Source organism: Tiliqua scincoides, chromosome 1 (genome assembly GCF_035046505.1).
Source record: "Tiliqua scincoides isolate rTilSci1 chromosome 1, rTilSci1.hap2, whole genome shotgun sequence".
Taxonomy (NCBI): domain Eukaryota; kingdom Metazoa; phylum Chordata; class Lepidosauria; order Squamata; family Scincidae; genus Tiliqua; species Tiliqua scincoides.
The window spans coordinates 253,289,504-253,309,020 of NC_089821.1; the positions used below are offsets into that span (position 1 = coordinate 253,289,504).

Consider the following 19,517-nt stretch of genomic DNA (forward strand, 5'->3'; position numbering starts at 1 on the left):
TAGCACTAGTATCAGAACCTGTAACTTGTAGATTGTGAGGGAATTATTTGATATTTTAATAATAGCTGTATAAAACCCTGTGTCAGGAGGAGGGCTGCTGAAGAGTGGGGAGAAGACTATGTTTTAGTGCCCTAATAACTTCTCATTCTAGCTCCAGATCATAATGTATGAGAGAGCTATCCAACAATTATGAAGTAATGTCGAGTGGTGGTGCACGTACCCTAAATTAAAAGGAATGTGCAGAGCTGCTGTAAGCAGCAGTGATCCACTTTCTTTCAAATATTGGCTCAAGAAAAGTGATTTGCCCAGAGTGGAAGTTGAGAGACAAGGAAGAGTTATTTATTAATGATAATGTTCATTAACGGTGGCAGCAGATGCAGTAGACATTCACTATTGTGATGGGGGGGGAAAGAACTGATAAGTCTTTCCTCCCATATTTCATCATTAGGCTACTGAGTCACTTTCAGCGGGAGCCATATGGCCCCCTGGAGAGCCCTGGCACATTTGAAGGGAGCTGTTAATTTTATATTTATCTGTTTGTGTTGTAGTCTTGTTTGACTGGGGAACCCGGGAATCTGCGAAAAGCTCCTAACAGGCCATAGCCAAAAAATTTTGAGAATGGTTTGCTAGATTGTTTGGTTGGGTAGCCTGAAACTGTATGCTTCTTGAAAGACGGTTTTCTTATCGTATGAACTATACTACCCCTATGATTTCATTTATCCCCATGAACATAACATTGGTCTGAAAATTTGTAAATCTAGAAGACAAGATGAAGCACTCACAGAACTCTCAATTTTTAAATATTTTGCTTTTGAGTGTGTTATTTCAGTTGCCAAACATTTGTGGAGACAGGCGGGGGAGGGATAAGACTGAGGACTTTCTGATTATGCCACCAGTGGTCCAAGTTCAGACAGTTGGGGCACTAAACAGATGTTCATTGTGGTATTGCTTTTCTCTTAGGAAGGTCCATCAGTCTAAGCTTATAACTTTTAACAGGCTTTTTTTGGTTTGGGACGACTGTTTAATGGTCAGATTTAAAATGGTGTGGGGCAGTTTTAATATCAAGATTTTAGATCTACATTGAACTTGGATATATTGTTTTTATCTCTATTTTGTTCAAACTTTTATCTGTCTCTTCAACCTTGGAATCAAATAAGATAGAAGCTAAAATTAACAAGCTGATCCCAAATCATTGGCCCATGTGAGCAGTGGGCTTGCCTTGAAGAAAATGATTTGATTTACTGTCAGTGCGATAGAGTTATAAAAGTTCCTTCCCCCCTCCCCATCCAAAGAAAATTCCATTTTTTGGTCTTTGACCGAGTTCTATTCCAGGGTTAAACATAAGAAAAGCTCTGCTGGATTGGGCCAAAAGCCCATCTAGTCCATCATCCTGTATCACACAGTGGCCCACCAAGGTTTCAGGCAGAGGTCTTTCAATCCCTGCTATCTGCAAAGCGTGTGCTCTACCATTGAGCTAAAACTCTTTCTTAAAGTAGCTGACTTGTGTAACTGCACATATGTTTAATTACCTGATTAAACAGTTAAATGTCAGGCAGTTGATCAGCAGAAGCTACCTTTGGTAACATCTAATCAAATAGGATAAAAGTCTTTGGAGAATGAACCCCAGTTTGGGAAGTCATTTCACTCATTAATTTAGGTGTACATCTAAGATGTTTAATTTTTTTCATCTAAAAATGTAAAGTGTGTATCATCAAAGAGTTGCATTTATCAAGGAACCATGATTATATGCCGTTTCCTGTTGATTGTATATTTGGTGGCAAACATGTGTGAAATAGCCTTTAGTGCATGACAGAAAGCATGTCAAAGGCAAGCTGTTTGCTGTGCAACCCTTGCAGGCAGGGCACATAATTGGATCATAATTTCTCTGCTCAACAAAAATCCCCCCAATTCCAAGTATTTTCCCCTCTTTGATTTGCAGGTAGTGTTCAGTCTCAGATGTCTTGTGCTATGTCTGATGTTCAGTTTAGAGCAGGGGTGTCCAAGCTTTCTGGCAGGAGAGCCACATCATCTCTCTGACACTGTGTCAAGGGCCAGGAAAAAAGGAATTAATTTACCTTTCAAATTTGAATAAATTTACATAAATAAATGTTAGAGATGGAACTTACATGAATGAATGAAGGTCTTGCAATAGCTCAAGGCCTATAAAAGGCCTTGTACAAAGCAAGGTCGGCCTTTCCTTTGCTGCCACTGCTGCTTCACAGATGTAAAACAGCGAGCAGTGGAGGAAGCCCTCATCCCACAGCTCACACAGGAGGTCGAATAGTCACCCTCATGCTGATAGCAGTGGTGCTGGGCCAGCACGGGCTCTAGCAAGTCTCTGGAGGGCCAGAGAGTCATTGGAGATTGGGGTCTCCCCAGGGCTGGACTGGAGGTCCCTGAAGGCCGCAAGTGGCCCCTGGGCCGGGGTTTGGGCACCCCTGGTTTAGAGAGTACTATTTGTATAGATGCAGAGCAGTCAATGTTCTTGTCTTCTAACAAGCAAAAGTTCTGTATGTTTTTATAAACAATAGCAACAACCAACAAATACTGTTCAAGTATTAGATGTTTGTTTCTAGATATATGGAGTGCTTGAGTAGTTAATACTGCTAATTAAAACCACAGTTGATGAATAATTCTACAGATTTTGTGAAACTGGTATCAAACTTAATTATTAGAAATCAGGGATGGTCCATTACTAAATCATATCTATAAAATCTGAATGAAAAGGGTGGGATACTGAAGTCCATTTAATAACGTATGCAGTTATGATTTAATCGAACATGCTGGTAAACATTAATTACTGAGCAAAGCATTCAACTGCTCAAATGTCAATGCCACAATGTCAATGCATAATCCTTTGGCTATTAATATTTCTGTATAGGATGAGCTGAGGAAAAGTTTTAGGAATCACTGATTAGAATTTAGAGAGGGGCATCCACTCCTACCTAAGAACCCCCATGCTATTGCAGCAGCACCAGCATAGACTGTGCTGCATTCTTTGAGGAAATTTAGCACGCTGAAGGTCTCCAGGGTAAAGGGACATGTGTCCCCTTTTCCCAGGGAAAGTGCCAGATGCTGCTATGTGTCAATGCAGATCTGTGCCACTAATATTGCTCCCACAGGTCCAGATTTGACCCGTGTTGGCGTGAGAAGGGGAATCAAATGCAGCGCACGCTGTTGCAGCTGATCCCACCCCCTCCTGTGCCCATCTGCCTGCAGCTGCCCTGCACAGTGCAGAGCTCACCTGCTGTGGCGGGTGCCTCTCACGCTGGCCAGGCTCTGGCCTTCCCGCCAGCTCTGGTGCTGTCACAACATGCTTTACAGCACATCCGTGCAGTTTGCGCCGGCAGACAGTGCACTTCATCAGGGCAGAGCCCCGTTAGGATTGGGTTATTAATTTATGGCGAATTGTCAGAGGAGGGAATAAGAAGCAAAGAGAAAAACGGATTCAGTCTCTTTAAAGTTTTTGTTTACTGCCTGTCTAAAGCTTTGATAAAGCTCTGTCATGCCCTTATGCTGATTACCTTCATGTAGAACAAGAGGTATTGACTAATGAATGAATGATGTACGGTCCTTAGCCCTTGCAGTGCTGCCTTTAAAGAGCGTTGTCTTTAATGCACAGAAACTTCTCTCTCTCTCTCTCTCTCGCTCCCTTCACAATGCAGGCTTCTCTGCAGAATGTCAAGCAAGGATCGACACATTGATTCTAGCTGTTCGTCATATATCAAGACGGAACCATCGAGCCCCGCCTCCTTGACGGACAGCATCAATCACCACAGCCCTGGTGGCTCCTCAGACGCCAGTGGAAGCTACAGTTCAACCATGAATGGACATCAGAATGGGCTAGATTCGCCGCCACTCTATCCTTCTGCTCCAGGGCTTGGTGGCAATGGGCCTGTCAGGAAACGATACGATGACTGCTCCAGTACCATCGCTGAAGATTCTCAAACCAAGTGTGAATACATGCTGAACTCGATGCCCAAAAGATTGTGTTTGGTGTGCGGTGACATTGCGTCAGGGTACCACTACGGGGTGGCTTCATGTGAAGCCTGCAAGGCTTTCTTCAAGAGGACAATTCAAGGTCAGTACTTGATTATGCTTCCCTCAGGCAAAGAAAACCAAAGCGGCACACTTCCCCCCCCCCCATTATTTTCTAGCCCTGAAATTGTGGTGTTGCATTTCACTGTGTCCAGTCATGCTCAGACTTCAGTGGAATCCGGTCACAGAGTTGTGTATACAAGCTAAAGTCTCGAACCTTTTTGCCTTTTTGGTTGTGAAAAATCAGGCAAAGATAATAATAATAATAATATAATAATAATAATAATGCAGGTATTTATATACTGCCTTTCTTGGTCTTTATTCAAGACTTTATTCAAGGCGGTTTACATAGGCAGGCTTATTAAATCCCCGAAGGGATTTTTACAATTTGAAAGGATGTTCTATCTTACAAGAACCACAACATTCAGGTGTTACTTTCTTGATCTGGTATCGCATTCTGGCCTCCATCCTCCCATGCTCAGAGCAGATGGAATAACTCGGCTCAGCTTGTCAGCTGCTTCAAGGTCGCACGGTGCCGGTGGCCTCGAACTGGCAACCTGCGGATGTTATCTTCAGGCAAATGGAGGCTCTACCCTCTAGACCAGACCTCCTGCCCAGATACCATGAATGTAAAAGAGGACCCTTTCCTTCTTAGGTACCCTTGATGAAGAACTTTGCCTGGGTTCCCAAAAGTTATGTATTTGGGCAATTATACGTATTTCTTCATCCATCCAAACTTGCCCCCAGGTCACAGGACCTTCCAAAGCTCAATCTCCTAAGGCAATAGAGCTACCACTGGAATTGAGATTATCCCCACCCCGTATCAAGTGCATAAGCATTGCATACATTATCATGTATATGAACACCTTGGTCCTTCAGCATAATATCATCTCACTTCCATTAAGCCATTTCTGCCCAGCATTGCATATACGCAACAAGGATCAAATGTGTACACTTCTGGGCCAGGCAAAAATGGGTTAAAAAATGAAAACACAGCTTTCCATATTTTTTTTAAGTTATAGTCTCTAGTTTAACAAGCAAGTTATGCGCAGTTTCATTTTATGGATTAAACTGAAATTGTTCAGACAATGTCACTGAAACTTTTACCACATTAACTAAATATATCATATTACACACAAGTCGTGCTGTCACGCAGTTAGTATTGTGATGACATAGTTTGACACTGTAGCTGATATGTCTCATCTCAAGTACTTGTTTTGTTCAGGACACTGGTAAATCAGTCTTGCAACACCAGTTGTCTTTCATCCTGCTAGCTCCCTCCAGTCCAAAGATCAACCCCCTCAGTCCAGACAATAGTGAACCACAACAACCTTCTTGCACAGCAAGTAGCTTCAGATAACTAGAGCACATATTGCTAAAACCTGGCAGCGTACAAAACAGGATCACTGACTAAACTGACTGGGAGACTATTTCTTTCCAACTCCAAAAATGAAAGTCACTGACTCCAAAACTTGGCCAAACTCTTCTGTTAAGTCTTCCAAGAATCTTTTTTCACAGAAAAATCCTTGCCACGTACTGTCCGTCCTATGTCTAGTTGTCCCAGGAAAGACCGTGATAACCCCAGTGGAAGGGAATAAGACCACCAAGAATCATAGGTAAGGAAATAAAATGCCTGCTGATGTCCAGTGAGCTATAACTGAAATACCAGAGTGAAAAGATAAAATTAGAGCCTAGTTCTATCTTCCCCATCCCTGGCACTGGTGCAGCAGCACAAAAAAGGCTACAGCTGCATACTGTTCATCGCGGAGCTCTCCTCTGGATACATTTGTTCCCTTACCTGGGGTAAGCTTCTGTGACGCTGGGGGGCGGGGCAGGGCGGGGGGCCCTATTCAGATCTATGCCAGAAAAATTGCTGCTGCAAGTCTGCAATGATCCAGGATGGTGTTTTGGACGCAGGAAGGGGGTTAGGATTTGGCCGGCACTGCCACCAAACCTACCGCCTTCCAGGGCTGATCTGTCTTCCCCCTTGCCCATTCCGCCCTCCCTCACCCCTTTTTCTGCCTCGTTCCATCCCCTTTGCTCCTGTTCTACTTCCTCCGCCTGTCTCACCTTCCCAGCCATCCTACCTCTGTCAGTGGGTCCAAGGTGCTCCTCCAACACATGGGGAAATGTTTCCGCCTTCACACTGGCACTCCTGTGGTTTGCAACTTCACATGCTGCCGGAACCACTATTGCAACTGCTGTAAGACAGGTAGCAATGGAGGAATGCCCGTTCCACCACCACCATGAGCCCATAGAATTGGGTTGCCCATGCAGCATAGTGTAAATTGAACCTTAACACTGTTTAACTTTCTCTCTAGGAGAGTCTGAGCTGCAGTAAGTTCTTGTGGGGGCAGGGAGGAGGCAGCAACCCCCAGGATCACTTTGCTAAGGGGGCTGCAGGGACTGGCATGTACTCCAGAGTTCATAAGTCTCTGTCAGGTTGATTGCCTGGGTTTGGTCTGCCTGTAACTTTCTGTCTGCAAAAAAAATCTTTCCCCCCTGGGCACCCTCCCCCCATGACTAAGGAGGGGGAAACAGAAGCATTCCCATCTGCCTTTCACTTTACTTACTTAGATCATCATATGCAGCTTGTCTCCCTCCATGACACTGCTTGTCCTTGCTCAGTGGGACTGAGCGGGGAGAAGAGGTGGGAAGCCTCTGGCAGGTCAGCAGCAGTGGCATTTGCTGGCCAGATCTGCAAACGCATGCACAGGAGAGGGTAAGAGACCATGAAAGTGAAGGGGGGGGAAACCAAGGAGACCATCTTGTGTATGCTCTGGGGCTCACTTTAATAGCCTCCAGGGCAGGCAAGTGACATGCCAGCCAGTGGCTCTTTGTTGGTGAATGTGGCGTGTCACCCAAAACATTGTGGTTCGTCACTTTTGACACAGTGTCATAGGTTGACCATCACTGGACTATAGGCAAGGTGCAACAGTTGCTTTGAATGATAGTTGTGTACAAGAATGTGGGCATATGGAAGTAACAATCAGCACAGTAACTGTGACTAGACATGTCTTAAGATAGCAGAACAGTTTCTCCAGGAGTTCAGGTAAATATAATCCTGTGCCAGACTCTGCTGATTATGCAAAGACTCACAAATCCCTAGATTACATTTCCATGTATAATTCCACTGTTTGGTACGTACTTGCTAATATATAAAACACCTGATAAAAACATCGTCATGAATGAGGAAAAATCTATGAATCGTTGTGTTTCTTGTCTTGGAGTTTAGTTTAGTTGAGCAAATGAGACTCTGGCATCTGCAAAGTGACACAATCTTTGGATTCTGACTGCTGAGGCACTTCTGTTATGGTTGCCGTTCCTTTAAATTGTCATGGATAAGTTCCATGAGGGCACATAGCCATGTCTCCTAGAAATGCCCCCACGCAAGTACGTCTATTCTGCTTGAAACTGGCTTTGCATCCAAGCGGAAAGAAAAATAGCAAGTACAGAAATAGCACATTGATTTTGGGGGTCTGTCAACTTTATTTGCTGTACTCGGTAGTATCTTGAAAATGACAAGTTTTTCATAAATAGGTAAATGAAATCCAAATTTTCTATTTCTAGGTAGCTGCAGAAAACTTTTATGCACTACATATGTCCCTTTACTACAAAAGTCCTGAATTCAAGAAACACACAACCAGTTCTGCATGCTTAACAATACTTTGGGCTTGTAGTCATCCCCCCCATAGCAGCATTCCGTACCATGTGGCAAACCTCTTTTGAAATGGAGGGACGTTTCAAAGCAGTCTGTGATGTGGCACAGGAGAGATGGGGGATCAGATAATTTCAAAGGTATAAAATGAAAAGTCCACTGAGCATGCCCAACTTTTTAGATACACCTAGATTATCAAACAGCTTTTTGCCCCCTCTTTGGTGTCTTCTGCTATTGGTTGAAGACTGTTTCACCAAGCCTTCACCATTGGTGACTTAAGAGGATGACTGCTAAGTTTTGTGCTGTCTCTTTTGGTTTTATCTACAGGTAGCACCGCAGGTGGGGTCTGGTGGGGCACACATGTTGGGGGCTCATGCCAATGCAAACTTGTGCTCAGGCAAGTTAAAATAGTAGTGGGACTTATTTAAAAAGGAGACCTACATAAAAGCAGAAGCAGAAAGGGGAATGTAGAGCCCTTCAGTGATGTAGAAAAGCCTTCGAAAATAATAAAAAAGATGTATATAGGAAATGCTTCCTTAGTTATTCTGGTCTCAGGCCTCATAGGGCTCTAAAGGTATTAACCAGTACCTCATCCTAAGCCCAAAGGCACATTGGAGCAATATCTCTCTGTTGCCCATCTCTTTTAATTAATGCATAGACTTGAGAGCTCATTGTTGTAAGAAAGTGAGTGGAAGTGCCTCAACCTCCTCCCTACTTTGTGGTCAACTGAACTGCCTTCAGTTGGTTGCTTGAATGTTCCTATGCAGAGGAAGAAAAAGAGAAGTAAATTGCATCAAACCAACATAACCAATCAATGCAATCATATCTGATCTTCTTCAACATTTCAATGGAAAGATGATTTTACTCACTCAAAACTAAACAAACTGTGATAGTACCAGAGATATAATTCATCAAAGTCAAGCACTTTTAATGTCCCATTAATTTAAACGCGAGCATCAAGCATGTGCTTATATCCAGCATAGAAATCTATGGGATTCAACATGCTTGATTTTGGCAGCACCATGTCCTTAGTATGTTTATAGTTTTTTCATACGTAAACAATATGCTTGTTTCTAAATGAGTACACTATGCATACTTTTTCCCTAACTGCATAATCCCCCATGAGAAACTTGTAAGATAGGCATTCTAAAGATTGGGGAGAGAAGCTGACAAGTTGGGGTTTGCTTAAGGCCATTGTGATGCATCTTAGCTGACTGGAACTGAAGGCTTCTAGCTAGTTGCCACTTTTGACCACCATGCTACCCCAGTTCTCCTCCTCTGCAGGGAACCTGAAGCAGCCCTTGGAGAAATTGACAATGGGTTTCTTCAAGGACTCCATTAAGTTGAGAGGAAAGCTAGAGAGAGGAGGGCAGTGCAGGAAATGGTAGGAAGGCAACCAGGTAAAGGCAAAAAGTAGGGTTACACACTGGTACAAGCCCCATCACTGGACACTCCTCTACACCAGGTGGAATAATACCACTATCAGTTCATATCTGAAAACTCTGCAGTGTTATTGCAGTGGAAGCTCTAAAAATTGCTCCAAACCAGTACTTTAAATCAGGACAATAACAGGAAAATTACTAGAATGCAGCAGTTTGGGAGGGACATTGTATTCCCAAGCATTACCCAAGTGAACAAATAATGTAGATAACAGAGGAAAAAGCTAGTGTGGAAGTACCCCTAGGCACTTTTTCCCTTGTCAATCAAATATTAAAGATGGTAAATCAGTGATTGATTCTCATATGACTCCATTAAAAACTCTGGAGTGTTGCTCAAGGCAGAAGGAAATTAGGAGCTCTGTTCTGCAAATTCCTAATTGTGTCAACAAGTCAGAGAAATAGGTTTGTTTTCTAACATTTTAAGCTGTAAAAAAAAAAAAAAAAAAGCCACAGAGCTGCCATCCTGAACCTAGAGAAGGCTGAGAATCTAGAAAAAATGTAGCCACTGGCATCCACAGACCCACTGGCTTCCTCAGTGCTAAAGCAGAAATGGGTTGTCCATTGGGATTGCACAGAGTTGTTTTTTTCCAAGCCAGATCCTTGACGAGTTATAATTGCAAATGAGCATTCCAGAGTAATGCTAATAAGTGAACAAACAATGCCGGCAAACTTCACACAAATTAACGGGCAGCCATAGGCTCCACTGTTCCTTTGAGTCACAATCTTTTAAAAAAAAAAAAATCTGACTCTGTGTTGAAACAGTTGCTACTGGTTGCTTTGTTCTCTGCAGTGTTGAAATGGTGTTACCCTTTCTGTGAATGGTGCCATGTTTATCTCCTGCTGAACCAAATTTGATCTGCAAACCCATGAACGTGCTTTATGAGAAATATATTATATCTTCAATCAAGAGGGTAGTCAACATAGGTGGAACTAGTTATGTAAATTCAGATAACCTTACCTTTGAACTGAGACCCATAAAATTTGCTTCCCGCTCCACATAACTCCAGCCTCTTCCAAAGGTTAAATTTACACAACTCTGAACTGACGCCATCTCAAGCAATTGTAGGCATTCTCTTGAGGAAAATGAAAACAAATTTTAGTTGTTTTGTCAATCAAGCCTCTTTACCAAGAGTTAAGATAACCTTTTCAAATAAAAGCAGAGGGCTTAGGATGAAGACCTGCATAGTTCTTGGCTTCAGTGTAAAGATGGCAGCCCTCCAGGGAACATGACACAAAGTGTCACCTGAATCCATCACAACCTGATTAAATCCTTCACCTTCCTTGTATAAGTAAAAAGTCTTTGTATCAGCATTTCCTTCCAAGAATATTTTAAACAGGCAGTGATGGATCTTTTTTACCTACCTCACCTGATTTCTCTAAATTGATTAACCAACTTAACCACTAAGAAAGTTCCCTTCCTATCCAAATTCTTAGTTTTTTCTATAAGGTAATTGTATAGTTATGGCAAGAATTAAATCACCCATCTATAAACTAGAACAGTTTTAAATAAATATTGTTTGCTGGTAAATATGGGCGTCTCCATAAGTTGCAAGTTCACAGAAGCAAATTGATCTCTCAACCTCTCCCATCCCAAGATTATAGAGATTGTAATGACCTACCTTACTAGATTATTGTAAGAATCACTGAGATGATGTATGTGAAACACACTGAATGCACATTATAAATTATCAAGACTATTTACTTGTCAGTGAATCCAATTGGTTTCAATGAAGACTTCTTCCAAGTAAATGTGTTTCAGATTGGGATATCTGCATGCAAAAAATGGACATTACATTAGTCAGTATTGTTACTCCAAGTCCATATGTACTACTTCAAGGTTTATTCCTTTAATGAAGGTATCACATTTTTTCCAGCACTCTAAGTGTATCTGCCCTAAGGGTTAAGCTGGATAAATACTTATATCTTCTATCCAGAGATCCCTGAGAACTAATTCAGGGGAGAGATCTAACAGGGAACAGCCTGTTGCAGAACTATATTTCCCAGAATTATCTGAGATAAACTGGTAAACAATGAATACGAAGTTTCATAGTGCGTATTCCCTCAAAGTGCACTGCCAGGTTTGTGGGGGAAAACGGGGTTGGGCGAGCTAGGTTAGGAACAGCCTCTTTCTGCTCAAGGCTTGGGAGTGTTCCTGGACTTGTCAACACCTGGGAGGTTAAAAAAAAATCCTCATTGGGGGACATCTGATTGGCTCTGAATGATCAGTATGGGTGACTGAGATGTGGCCCCAAAATAGACTGAAGTGAGGAAAACCGGTTCTCTCTGTCAGTGTGGAAAATTGACAGTGCAGCCATCAAAATTTTTTTTCACTCTAAGCTGCAGAAGAACATTGAGAGAAATAATATCAGATTTGCATTGCTTCCCAGCAGTACAAGATAGGTAAATTCATATTCTGAACCACTTAACTGCAGGTTTCAGGAACATCACTAGTTTCTTCAGGCGCTGTCCACTTCCTTGCTCCTGCAAAGACATGATGTTATACTTGCACTTGTAATTTTTATTGTTGAGAGCAAGGAATGTGTTCGCTGCTGCATCACTGTTTGCTTTAGCTCCTCCTTTCCCATAGCACGTATCTGTTCATATAGCATACGAAAGTATTACGCGTACAGTTTTATTTGTGCTAGATCAGCTAGAGCAACTGTAGATCAAATCATGAAAAGAGGCAGCGGCATGTTTTTATCATCCTGAAATGGCTCTCTGGTTAGTGGGCAATTGAACAAGATTCCAGCTTGTGCGTAACCCTTGAAAATGAATTTAAAACTTTGAAAATAAGAGGCCTGGTTATTAATAGTGAAGAAGACAGTAGCGCTGGTCATAGCCATTCTGATTATTAGGGTTTTGACTCTTTTTTTTTTTTTTACTTGGCCACTTGCTTCTACTTAGGCATCTGAAATGAAGTTATCATCAGAGAATAAAGTCAAAAGTGTCCATACCAAGAGCAATTTCATCTTGATAGACTTCAGTTTGTCTTATAATGGAACATCACTATGGACAACACAGGGAATGGCCTTGTTTCCATGCCCATTCTGTTTTAGGGTGTGTTACAGCAGCTCATTTTCATGCCATCTGTTACTGAAAATAGCATGAGATACTGATACAATCTGCACCAGATCCAGTGTCCTCTCAGCAACTGACTGTCATTACAGTCTTCATATGAGTTAATGCCTCATTAATGTGGTAATAAGTTTCTTAATAATTGTTGAACAAAGGGTTTTATGGGTATAAATTGAGCAGAGCCATACATTGATTTGTTTTGCTTTGTAGACTGCTTTGTGAACTACCTTTTAATTGAAAAGCAGTACAGGGAGGCTTGAATATCTGTGGGTCCCATATCCACGGATTCAGTTATCCATGGATCGGGTCCTGCCCCCCCATGTGCGCAGCCCCCACAAGCGCCCCCTCTGGAGGCGAGGGAAGTCTGAGCTCAGCAGGCAAAAAAACCCAGAAGTGACGTTTTTAATGCCTTATTGGGAGGTCTGGGAAAGCCTTGGAGGTCCTAACATCTCTGTTAGTAGTACAGATCCTAGACTTTGCAACAGGGAACCTAGAAGTATTCTCTTTTCACATGTGTATGAGACCTCCTGGCATGGTAGATTGCATGTGGCTGGACAGAGCTCATGGAGAGAGGTTCTTGCATATTGGAAATCAAGAGTAGGAGGAGGAAGGAACATAACCAGCTAGGAACATAACCCCCCTCCCAGGTCAAAGAGGACAACGTAAAGTTCTGTGACGGCCTTTGAGTCATCTGCCTCCTGGACAATTCCCTGACCTCTAGTGTCCTGCAAGTAGTGTTGTACTTATTTTCCAACATCCCCTCCACTACCGCTTTTGTGCACTTGTGTATACTTTTTTTAATTTATATGATTTTTAGATCACAATTCCAAGAGATCAAAGTGGTTTATAAAAATGGATGGAAGTAACCATAAAACATAATTAAAATGTCTACGCACATTAAAATAGTGTTAAAACAATTGCCGAGTTGGAAAGGCATTGCCAGTGAAGTGGTTTTTAGCTTTTTAAAAACAGCGTGTGGAACTATACATTGCCTGGGAAGGAAGTTCCACAGCATTGAAACCATCACCCAAAAAGTATCTCTTGTGCCAGTTGGATCTCCTGTCAGGACAGAGAGGAAGATCTCCGATGCATATCTCTGCTGTCAGGCAGGCAGAATGGGAGAATACTGTCCTTCAGGTAACTTGGTCTTAGATCATTACAGTCAAGAGCTTTAATAAAGATAGAGACCAGCACTTTGAATTGGCCTTAGAAGCAAATTGGTAACCAGTACTGATGCAAAACTGGTATTTTCTCCTGCCATTAGTTGCCCCCCACCAGCAATATAACACTGGCATTCTGGATCAGTTAAAACTTCTGAAACAGTCTTCAAAGGTAGCCCCATGCACAGAGCATTCCTTTCGCCTAACTGAATCACACTGCATAACCATTACTTGCTGTCTATATATGCTCAGGGTTTGTCTGGCCATCTCCCTGAATGTAGTGCTCCTCTGAAATTGTGCCCCCTTTCTATGACTGAGTGATAGAATTGGAGTGTTTTAAGGAAAATCAGATTGCACATTTTCCACCATATGCTTTAAAAATGTTCTGATAATTCACTGCTTGCCTCTAATGCCATTGTTTTCAAGATGTTTTGTTTAATAAGGACTGGCTTCTCATTTGGAGCACCCTGTGTCATTTTCATGTGTGTGCCATTTGGCCCTTTTTAAAATAAAATTAAAACCTTTGCCAGGAAACCCACAAAAGCACTAAAAATAAACATTCCTGGGGATGTGGAACAAATACAGCAACTCTGGGCTGACACAAATCTCAATGCATTATCGCAATGCAAAGCAGTGCCTGCGTGAAATGAGGATTTGGCATATATTTTTGTTTTGAAATGTCACACTACTTTACGTTATTCAGCCCTTTAACTGCCAAACTGTAAAAGTCCATTATGCTACTGAAAAGAATATACAAATTATGCCCTGGCACTGCCGGCAATGGCTCTGCACATACCCTGTTATTCTCGCAGCCAGCTAGATGCACGATTGTATTAAGCTGTAAGTGAGAAAATGATAGTGCATGCAAGCTAATTGTACAAAAGACTTTGAAATAAGTAGCCAGAGCCCAGTCCTTTCTGAAAACCAGCCAGGAGATATTAGAAATGGCTCTATCATTCTTGTCAGCTCCTTTGACAGCCTTGAGCTGCCAGACTCAGCTCTGGCAGAAGACTGTGTGTCTTCTGTAGCACAATTTCTTCTTCAGTGACTGACAAAACCGGGCATGCTGGAATGTGAACCGTTAGTAGCTTTGTCTTCTAGCAGAGTGTCTAGTAGTTAAAAAAACAATGTTTTATTCTTCTAAGACAGTAGTTTTCAATGTTTTTCTTCTCATGGCACACTAACCTTTATAGTCTTCTCGATGATCTTTTCCTCCAGAAGATGTTCCTGAAAGTTGGAGCTTCTTCTGGGTTTTCTGTGGCTCTATTTTTAGGGCAAATGTCTGAAGTAATGACTGCAAGGGAGTGGCAAGGATAGAGCTGTTTTGTTGTCTTGTGTGCTCCCAGAGGCATCTGGTGGGCCTCTGTGAGATATAGGAAGCTAGACTAGATGGGCCCTTAGCAAGGCCGTTCTTAGTACTTCACTTTCGTAAGATTGCAGTCGCCAGTTATTTGGAGCTGAGGTGTTTCTTTGAGTTAAAAAGATTAAAGAAGAGAATTTATTGCAGTAACTACATACAAATCCATAGGAAACAGAGCATAGAAAGTCTTGGGGTGATGGCAGGCAAACAGCTGTATTTCTAGCATTGTTTGTCTTCACAAACTTTTATCAACTAGTTATATGAGCTTTATGAGGAAAGTAATATACCTAACTCAGAAACCTTGCATGTGGCATTTTGCCAAATACAGAGATTGAAACCTCTTGGGTTCTAATCAAGTATGAAAGTAGAAACTAAAGGAAAAAAGATTCATGTTGTAAGCATCCTGAATCGCTGTCATCTTTAAGCATTGCCAGTTCAACACTTTTTAACGATAACTATTTTTTTAAAAAAGCTGGGCCTATACTGGGTTGATTAAAGGGGTTTTGCTCCCTTTAGTAGACTGAACCATGGAGGATTCTGAATTGTGCTCTTAGAGGACTGGGGAGCTGCCCATTCTGCAAGCAGTACTAGAAGCTAGCACACATTGTCTACAGTGACCAGCTTTAGACGTGGACTTTAGAATATACCTCAGGACCCACTGCAAAATCATCAGTGGATTTTGTATATACTGTCACTTCAACTTGGGGCAACCTTAATAGAAGCTGCCTAAGAACCCATACTCATGTGCTGCTTCCAGTGCAACCACTTTCCAAGTACTGCGCTAGCATAGGTTTGCGTCAGTTTTTCCCTCTATTGCAGTTTTGGCTAGTTTGTCCTCATGGATAAGATTGTGCAAAATGTTCTTGAGTTTTGCCCCATGTGCACTGAATGAGAATGCTAATTTCTCACACTGTTTGTATGGGTTCATCTTTTATCCATTTCAACATGCAAGGCCTCTGTCATAAATACTGAACCTTTTTTGCAGCAGTTATATAAGTGGCATACATATTACGCCTTGTTGAGTTAGCAGTTGCAGAGCATTTGAGTCTTTGTACGATTCTGCAATGCGCTAATGTGATATTTAATGAGGAGACATCAGTCTGAAGAAAGGTAGTCAATATAAATCAGTGTTTACAAAGTGTGATTAACTCTGAAATATTTCATCAATGCTGTGGTCCCAGGCAGACTCTATGCTAATTACTAGAATCTGTGCATGTTTCAGGGGACTTCTACGGACTCTGAGTGCAGCAACACAGAGCAGCAAAATTGCAATTATGCCTGGACTGTCTCTGATGACAATTTATGCACTTGGTGTGATGACCTCCCACTTCCCAAGAGAGCAATAAACAGAATGCATTTTCATTAAGATACTAATGCACTTAATCACAGGGGGAAAGGGTTAGAAAGTAACAAAATACCTTTAAAGCAAGATGGTGCAGTGCTGATGGGGAAAGACATTTTTATGTAAAAGTACTTTTCTTTCCATGAATTATTGCCTTGCACACTCTGTCTTATGGTATGTGGTTGTGAAGATCAGGAAGTACAAGAGCACCATAACCAGCAGATATTGCTACACTTATATTACAAAGATTACATCTCTTTTTTGTTAGTTGGAGGAGAGGAGGAGCGCAAGCCCTACTGGATCAGGCTAGTTCAGCACTGATTCTCACAGTGACGAACCAGATGGCTCCAGAAAGCCCACAGGCAGGGCACTGACGCAATAGCCCTTTCCCACTGTTCGCCCACAGCAGCTGATATCCAATGGCAAGCTACCACTGAACATGGATGCTCCATTTCACCATCATGGTTAAGAGACTATTCTCCATTAATTGAATCCCCTTTAAAAGCCACCTAAAGGTCAAATCAGACATGACAATAAGCGCATTGCTTGTGGTTTTAAAAAAGTTGCTATGTGGGAGGAGAGAATCAGTGGAATGTAATTGATAGCCAATCTATTTCACTGGGTTACTCCAAGTTTTAGCTCTATGAGCGGGGGAAGAAAACATTCTCCACACTTATGCATCATTTCATAAAAACTCTGTAATGTCCTCCTTAGTGGATTTCTAAACTAGAAAAACCTGAATGTGTGCTATTAAAAAATAATAATCCTAAAACAGAGGCAAGATGCATTTTGATCAATGAGCTGGTAAACAAATCCATCTTGTGCATGTAACCCTTAACTGCAGTGGCAAGAAATAAGAGAGTACAACACTTTTTGCACACTTTTATGTATGCCTATCCCTTTGAATAGATAAACAGTCATTGTTGTTGTTTTTTGTTATTTTGTTCACTTGTGATTGGCACACTCATTCCAAGAAAACAATCTCCTAACTTGTTTCTAAGGGGTGAATCTAATGAAAGATCCCTTGAGCAGTTCTTGGAGTTAAGTACACTTAAGTGTCTGCTGAAGCCATCAGAACACACTAAGCATTGTATCTGTAATGCGAAACTAGTGTGAGCCTTATAACTTGATGCTGCTTGTAAAAATAATTTAAATCCAACTGGTGATACTTTCCACCTCATTGTGCATGTGCTTTCAGCAATACCTAGGCTACTTCCCTTCTGTGATGATTAGAAGAATCTGATTGCTGACATATCTCAATGGCTTCTTCTTTTTCTAAACGTTACAGGTAACATAGAATACAGCTGTCCAGCCACAAATGAATGTGAAATCACCAAGCGCAGACGCAAGTCCTGCCAAGCCTGTCGCTTTATGAAGTGTCTAAAAGTCGGCATGCTGAAGGAAGGTAAGGCTGATCCAGTCTTTTTTTCTTCTTTCCACAAACACTGTTAAGAATTGCAGGTGGAAAGAATTAGTTGGTCAGTGTGATAATTTCTTAAGAGAAGTGAACTTCTTTGTGCTACTCCAACTTTAAACCACTCGCCACGTCACAATGATGTATTTGAGATGTTTTTAAGGTGAGCACACATGTGGTGTGGTGTGGATACTGGGGATGCCTTTAAAAAGATAGGGGAAAGTTTAAAAAACATTGGTAAAACAAGATTTTTTTAAATATTCCCCTATCTTTTAAGAGGTGTCCCTGGTATCCGTGGATAACTGAAACAGTGGATTCTGAATTCATGGATACCGGGGCATGCCTATATTTTATTAATTTTTGTATTAAAATGTGCATGCTTGATTACCAGCTCTGAAGTGTCTAAAAGTGGTCTGCAGAGCAACAGTAAAATCCAGCATGAAACAGGTAGAAGTCAAAAGAAGCAGAATGAAATAAAAGCAACATCGGTTGTCTCTCAGTGCCTTCCTGAGTAAATAGGATTTAACAAGTCTCTTGAAAATCTGTCAGGGACTCAGCAGGTGGGTTTACTTAGGTCTAATATGGATATGTTGGTCATGTTGTTTGGCCCTTCATGTTTATTATTTTTAAAAAGCAGGTGTGAAAGGCCCTGATCAAAATTGGGACCAGAGTTTAGAGGAAGGAACTTTTTGCCTCCACCATGGCCCCAGTTCAAATCAGCCTTCCTTCACAGTTGCTATTAACCTCAGAAGTAAAGCTTTCATTGTTGTCCTTGGGAGTGTCTCTCCAAGTGCTTCTGATCCCAATTAGGACTTCTAAGGGATTGAAAGGTTAAAGACCCCTTCTCCCTCACCATGTTCCTGATTTGGACACCCCCCCCCCCGCCACTATTATTCTTTATGCAAAGTCTCACTTACGGATCTGAAGAAAGTAAGTGCAAAAGAAAACATCTCATTTTAAATATTCAGGACCTTGGGCTTTAAAGATCAGAACTAGCGATTTGAAATGTGAGAAATGGAAACTATTGGTATATCACAGTATCAGATATATAACATTTACATAAGACCCTTTTGTTCACCTGCCTTTAGCCATTGTTCTGCTGTATTTTTGTGGATTTCTTTGCATTCATTTCAGACCTTATTACAGATATTTCAAGTCTGGTGCATATTCAGTCTAAATACCAAGTCTACTGAAGTCAGTGAAACTATCACATCAGACAGTGCAGCCCACATGCATGCATGCATGCATGCATGTACCTATAACTTTAAAGTAAGTTTTGATTATTTCTGGTCCTTAAGATCAAAAGTGCTGACTGTGTGGTAACTTACAAATCTACTTTCTCTACTTCTGGGTAATGTCTTATGCAATCCAAGCACCTCTTCTGGGGCAGAAAGGGTAGAAAACATGGAAATTTAAATGTACATGGAGCTCATGTAACTTTCTACAAGGAAGTGGAAAGTGTTCATTTTGGGCATTTTCCAAAATGTTCAATTGATTATGTCAGTGTTTCTCAAACTGTGGGTCAAGACCCACTAGGTGGGTCGCAAGCCAATTTCAGATGGTTCCCCATTCATTTCAGTATTTAATATTTATTAAACTTGATGCTCCCATGGTATATGACTGCATTTGGGGAAATGTTACACATCTGTATTTTTAACAGGCTACTATGTATATACTTTGAACAATGATAGTCAGTGGGACTTACTCTTGGGTAAGTGTGGGTAAGATTGCAGCCTAGGATTGTTAAAAATAGTCCTGCTCGATGATGTCACTTCTGGTCATGACATCAATTCTGGTGGGTCGTGACAGATTCTCAATCTAAAAAGTGGGTCATAGTGCTAAAAGTTTGAGAACCATTGGATTATGTTCATCTTCTCTGAAGCAGATTATTATTAACAGTATTTATATACCGTTTTTCAACTAAAAGTTCACAAAGCAGTTTACAGAGAAAAATCAAATAACTAAATGGCTAAGAAGATAACAAAGATTATCTTCTTTGGAGCTGTTTTAAAATCCTACTCCACTCATAAT

At 41.4% G+C, this 19,517-nt stretch overlaps 1 protein-coding gene across 4 annotated transcripts in view; it reads left to right on the forward strand.

Moving 5' to 3' along the window:
• Positions 1-19,517, forward strand: part of ESRRG (estrogen related receptor gamma) — a 509,743-nt gene that overhangs the window by 333,167 nt on the left and 157,059 nt on the right. For all 4 annotated transcript variants that reach the window (XM_066618961.1, XM_066618952.1, XM_066618969.1 and 1 more), the window contains exons 2-3: positions 3,666-4,081; positions 17,361-17,477. In XM_066618961.1, coding sequence (XP_066475058.1) covers positions 3,679-4,081; positions 17,361-17,477 — 520 coding nt within the window. In that variant the 5' untranslated portion in view covers positions 3,666-3,678. The remainder of the gene's footprint in view (positions 1-3,665; positions 4,082-17,360; positions 17,478-19,517) is intronic.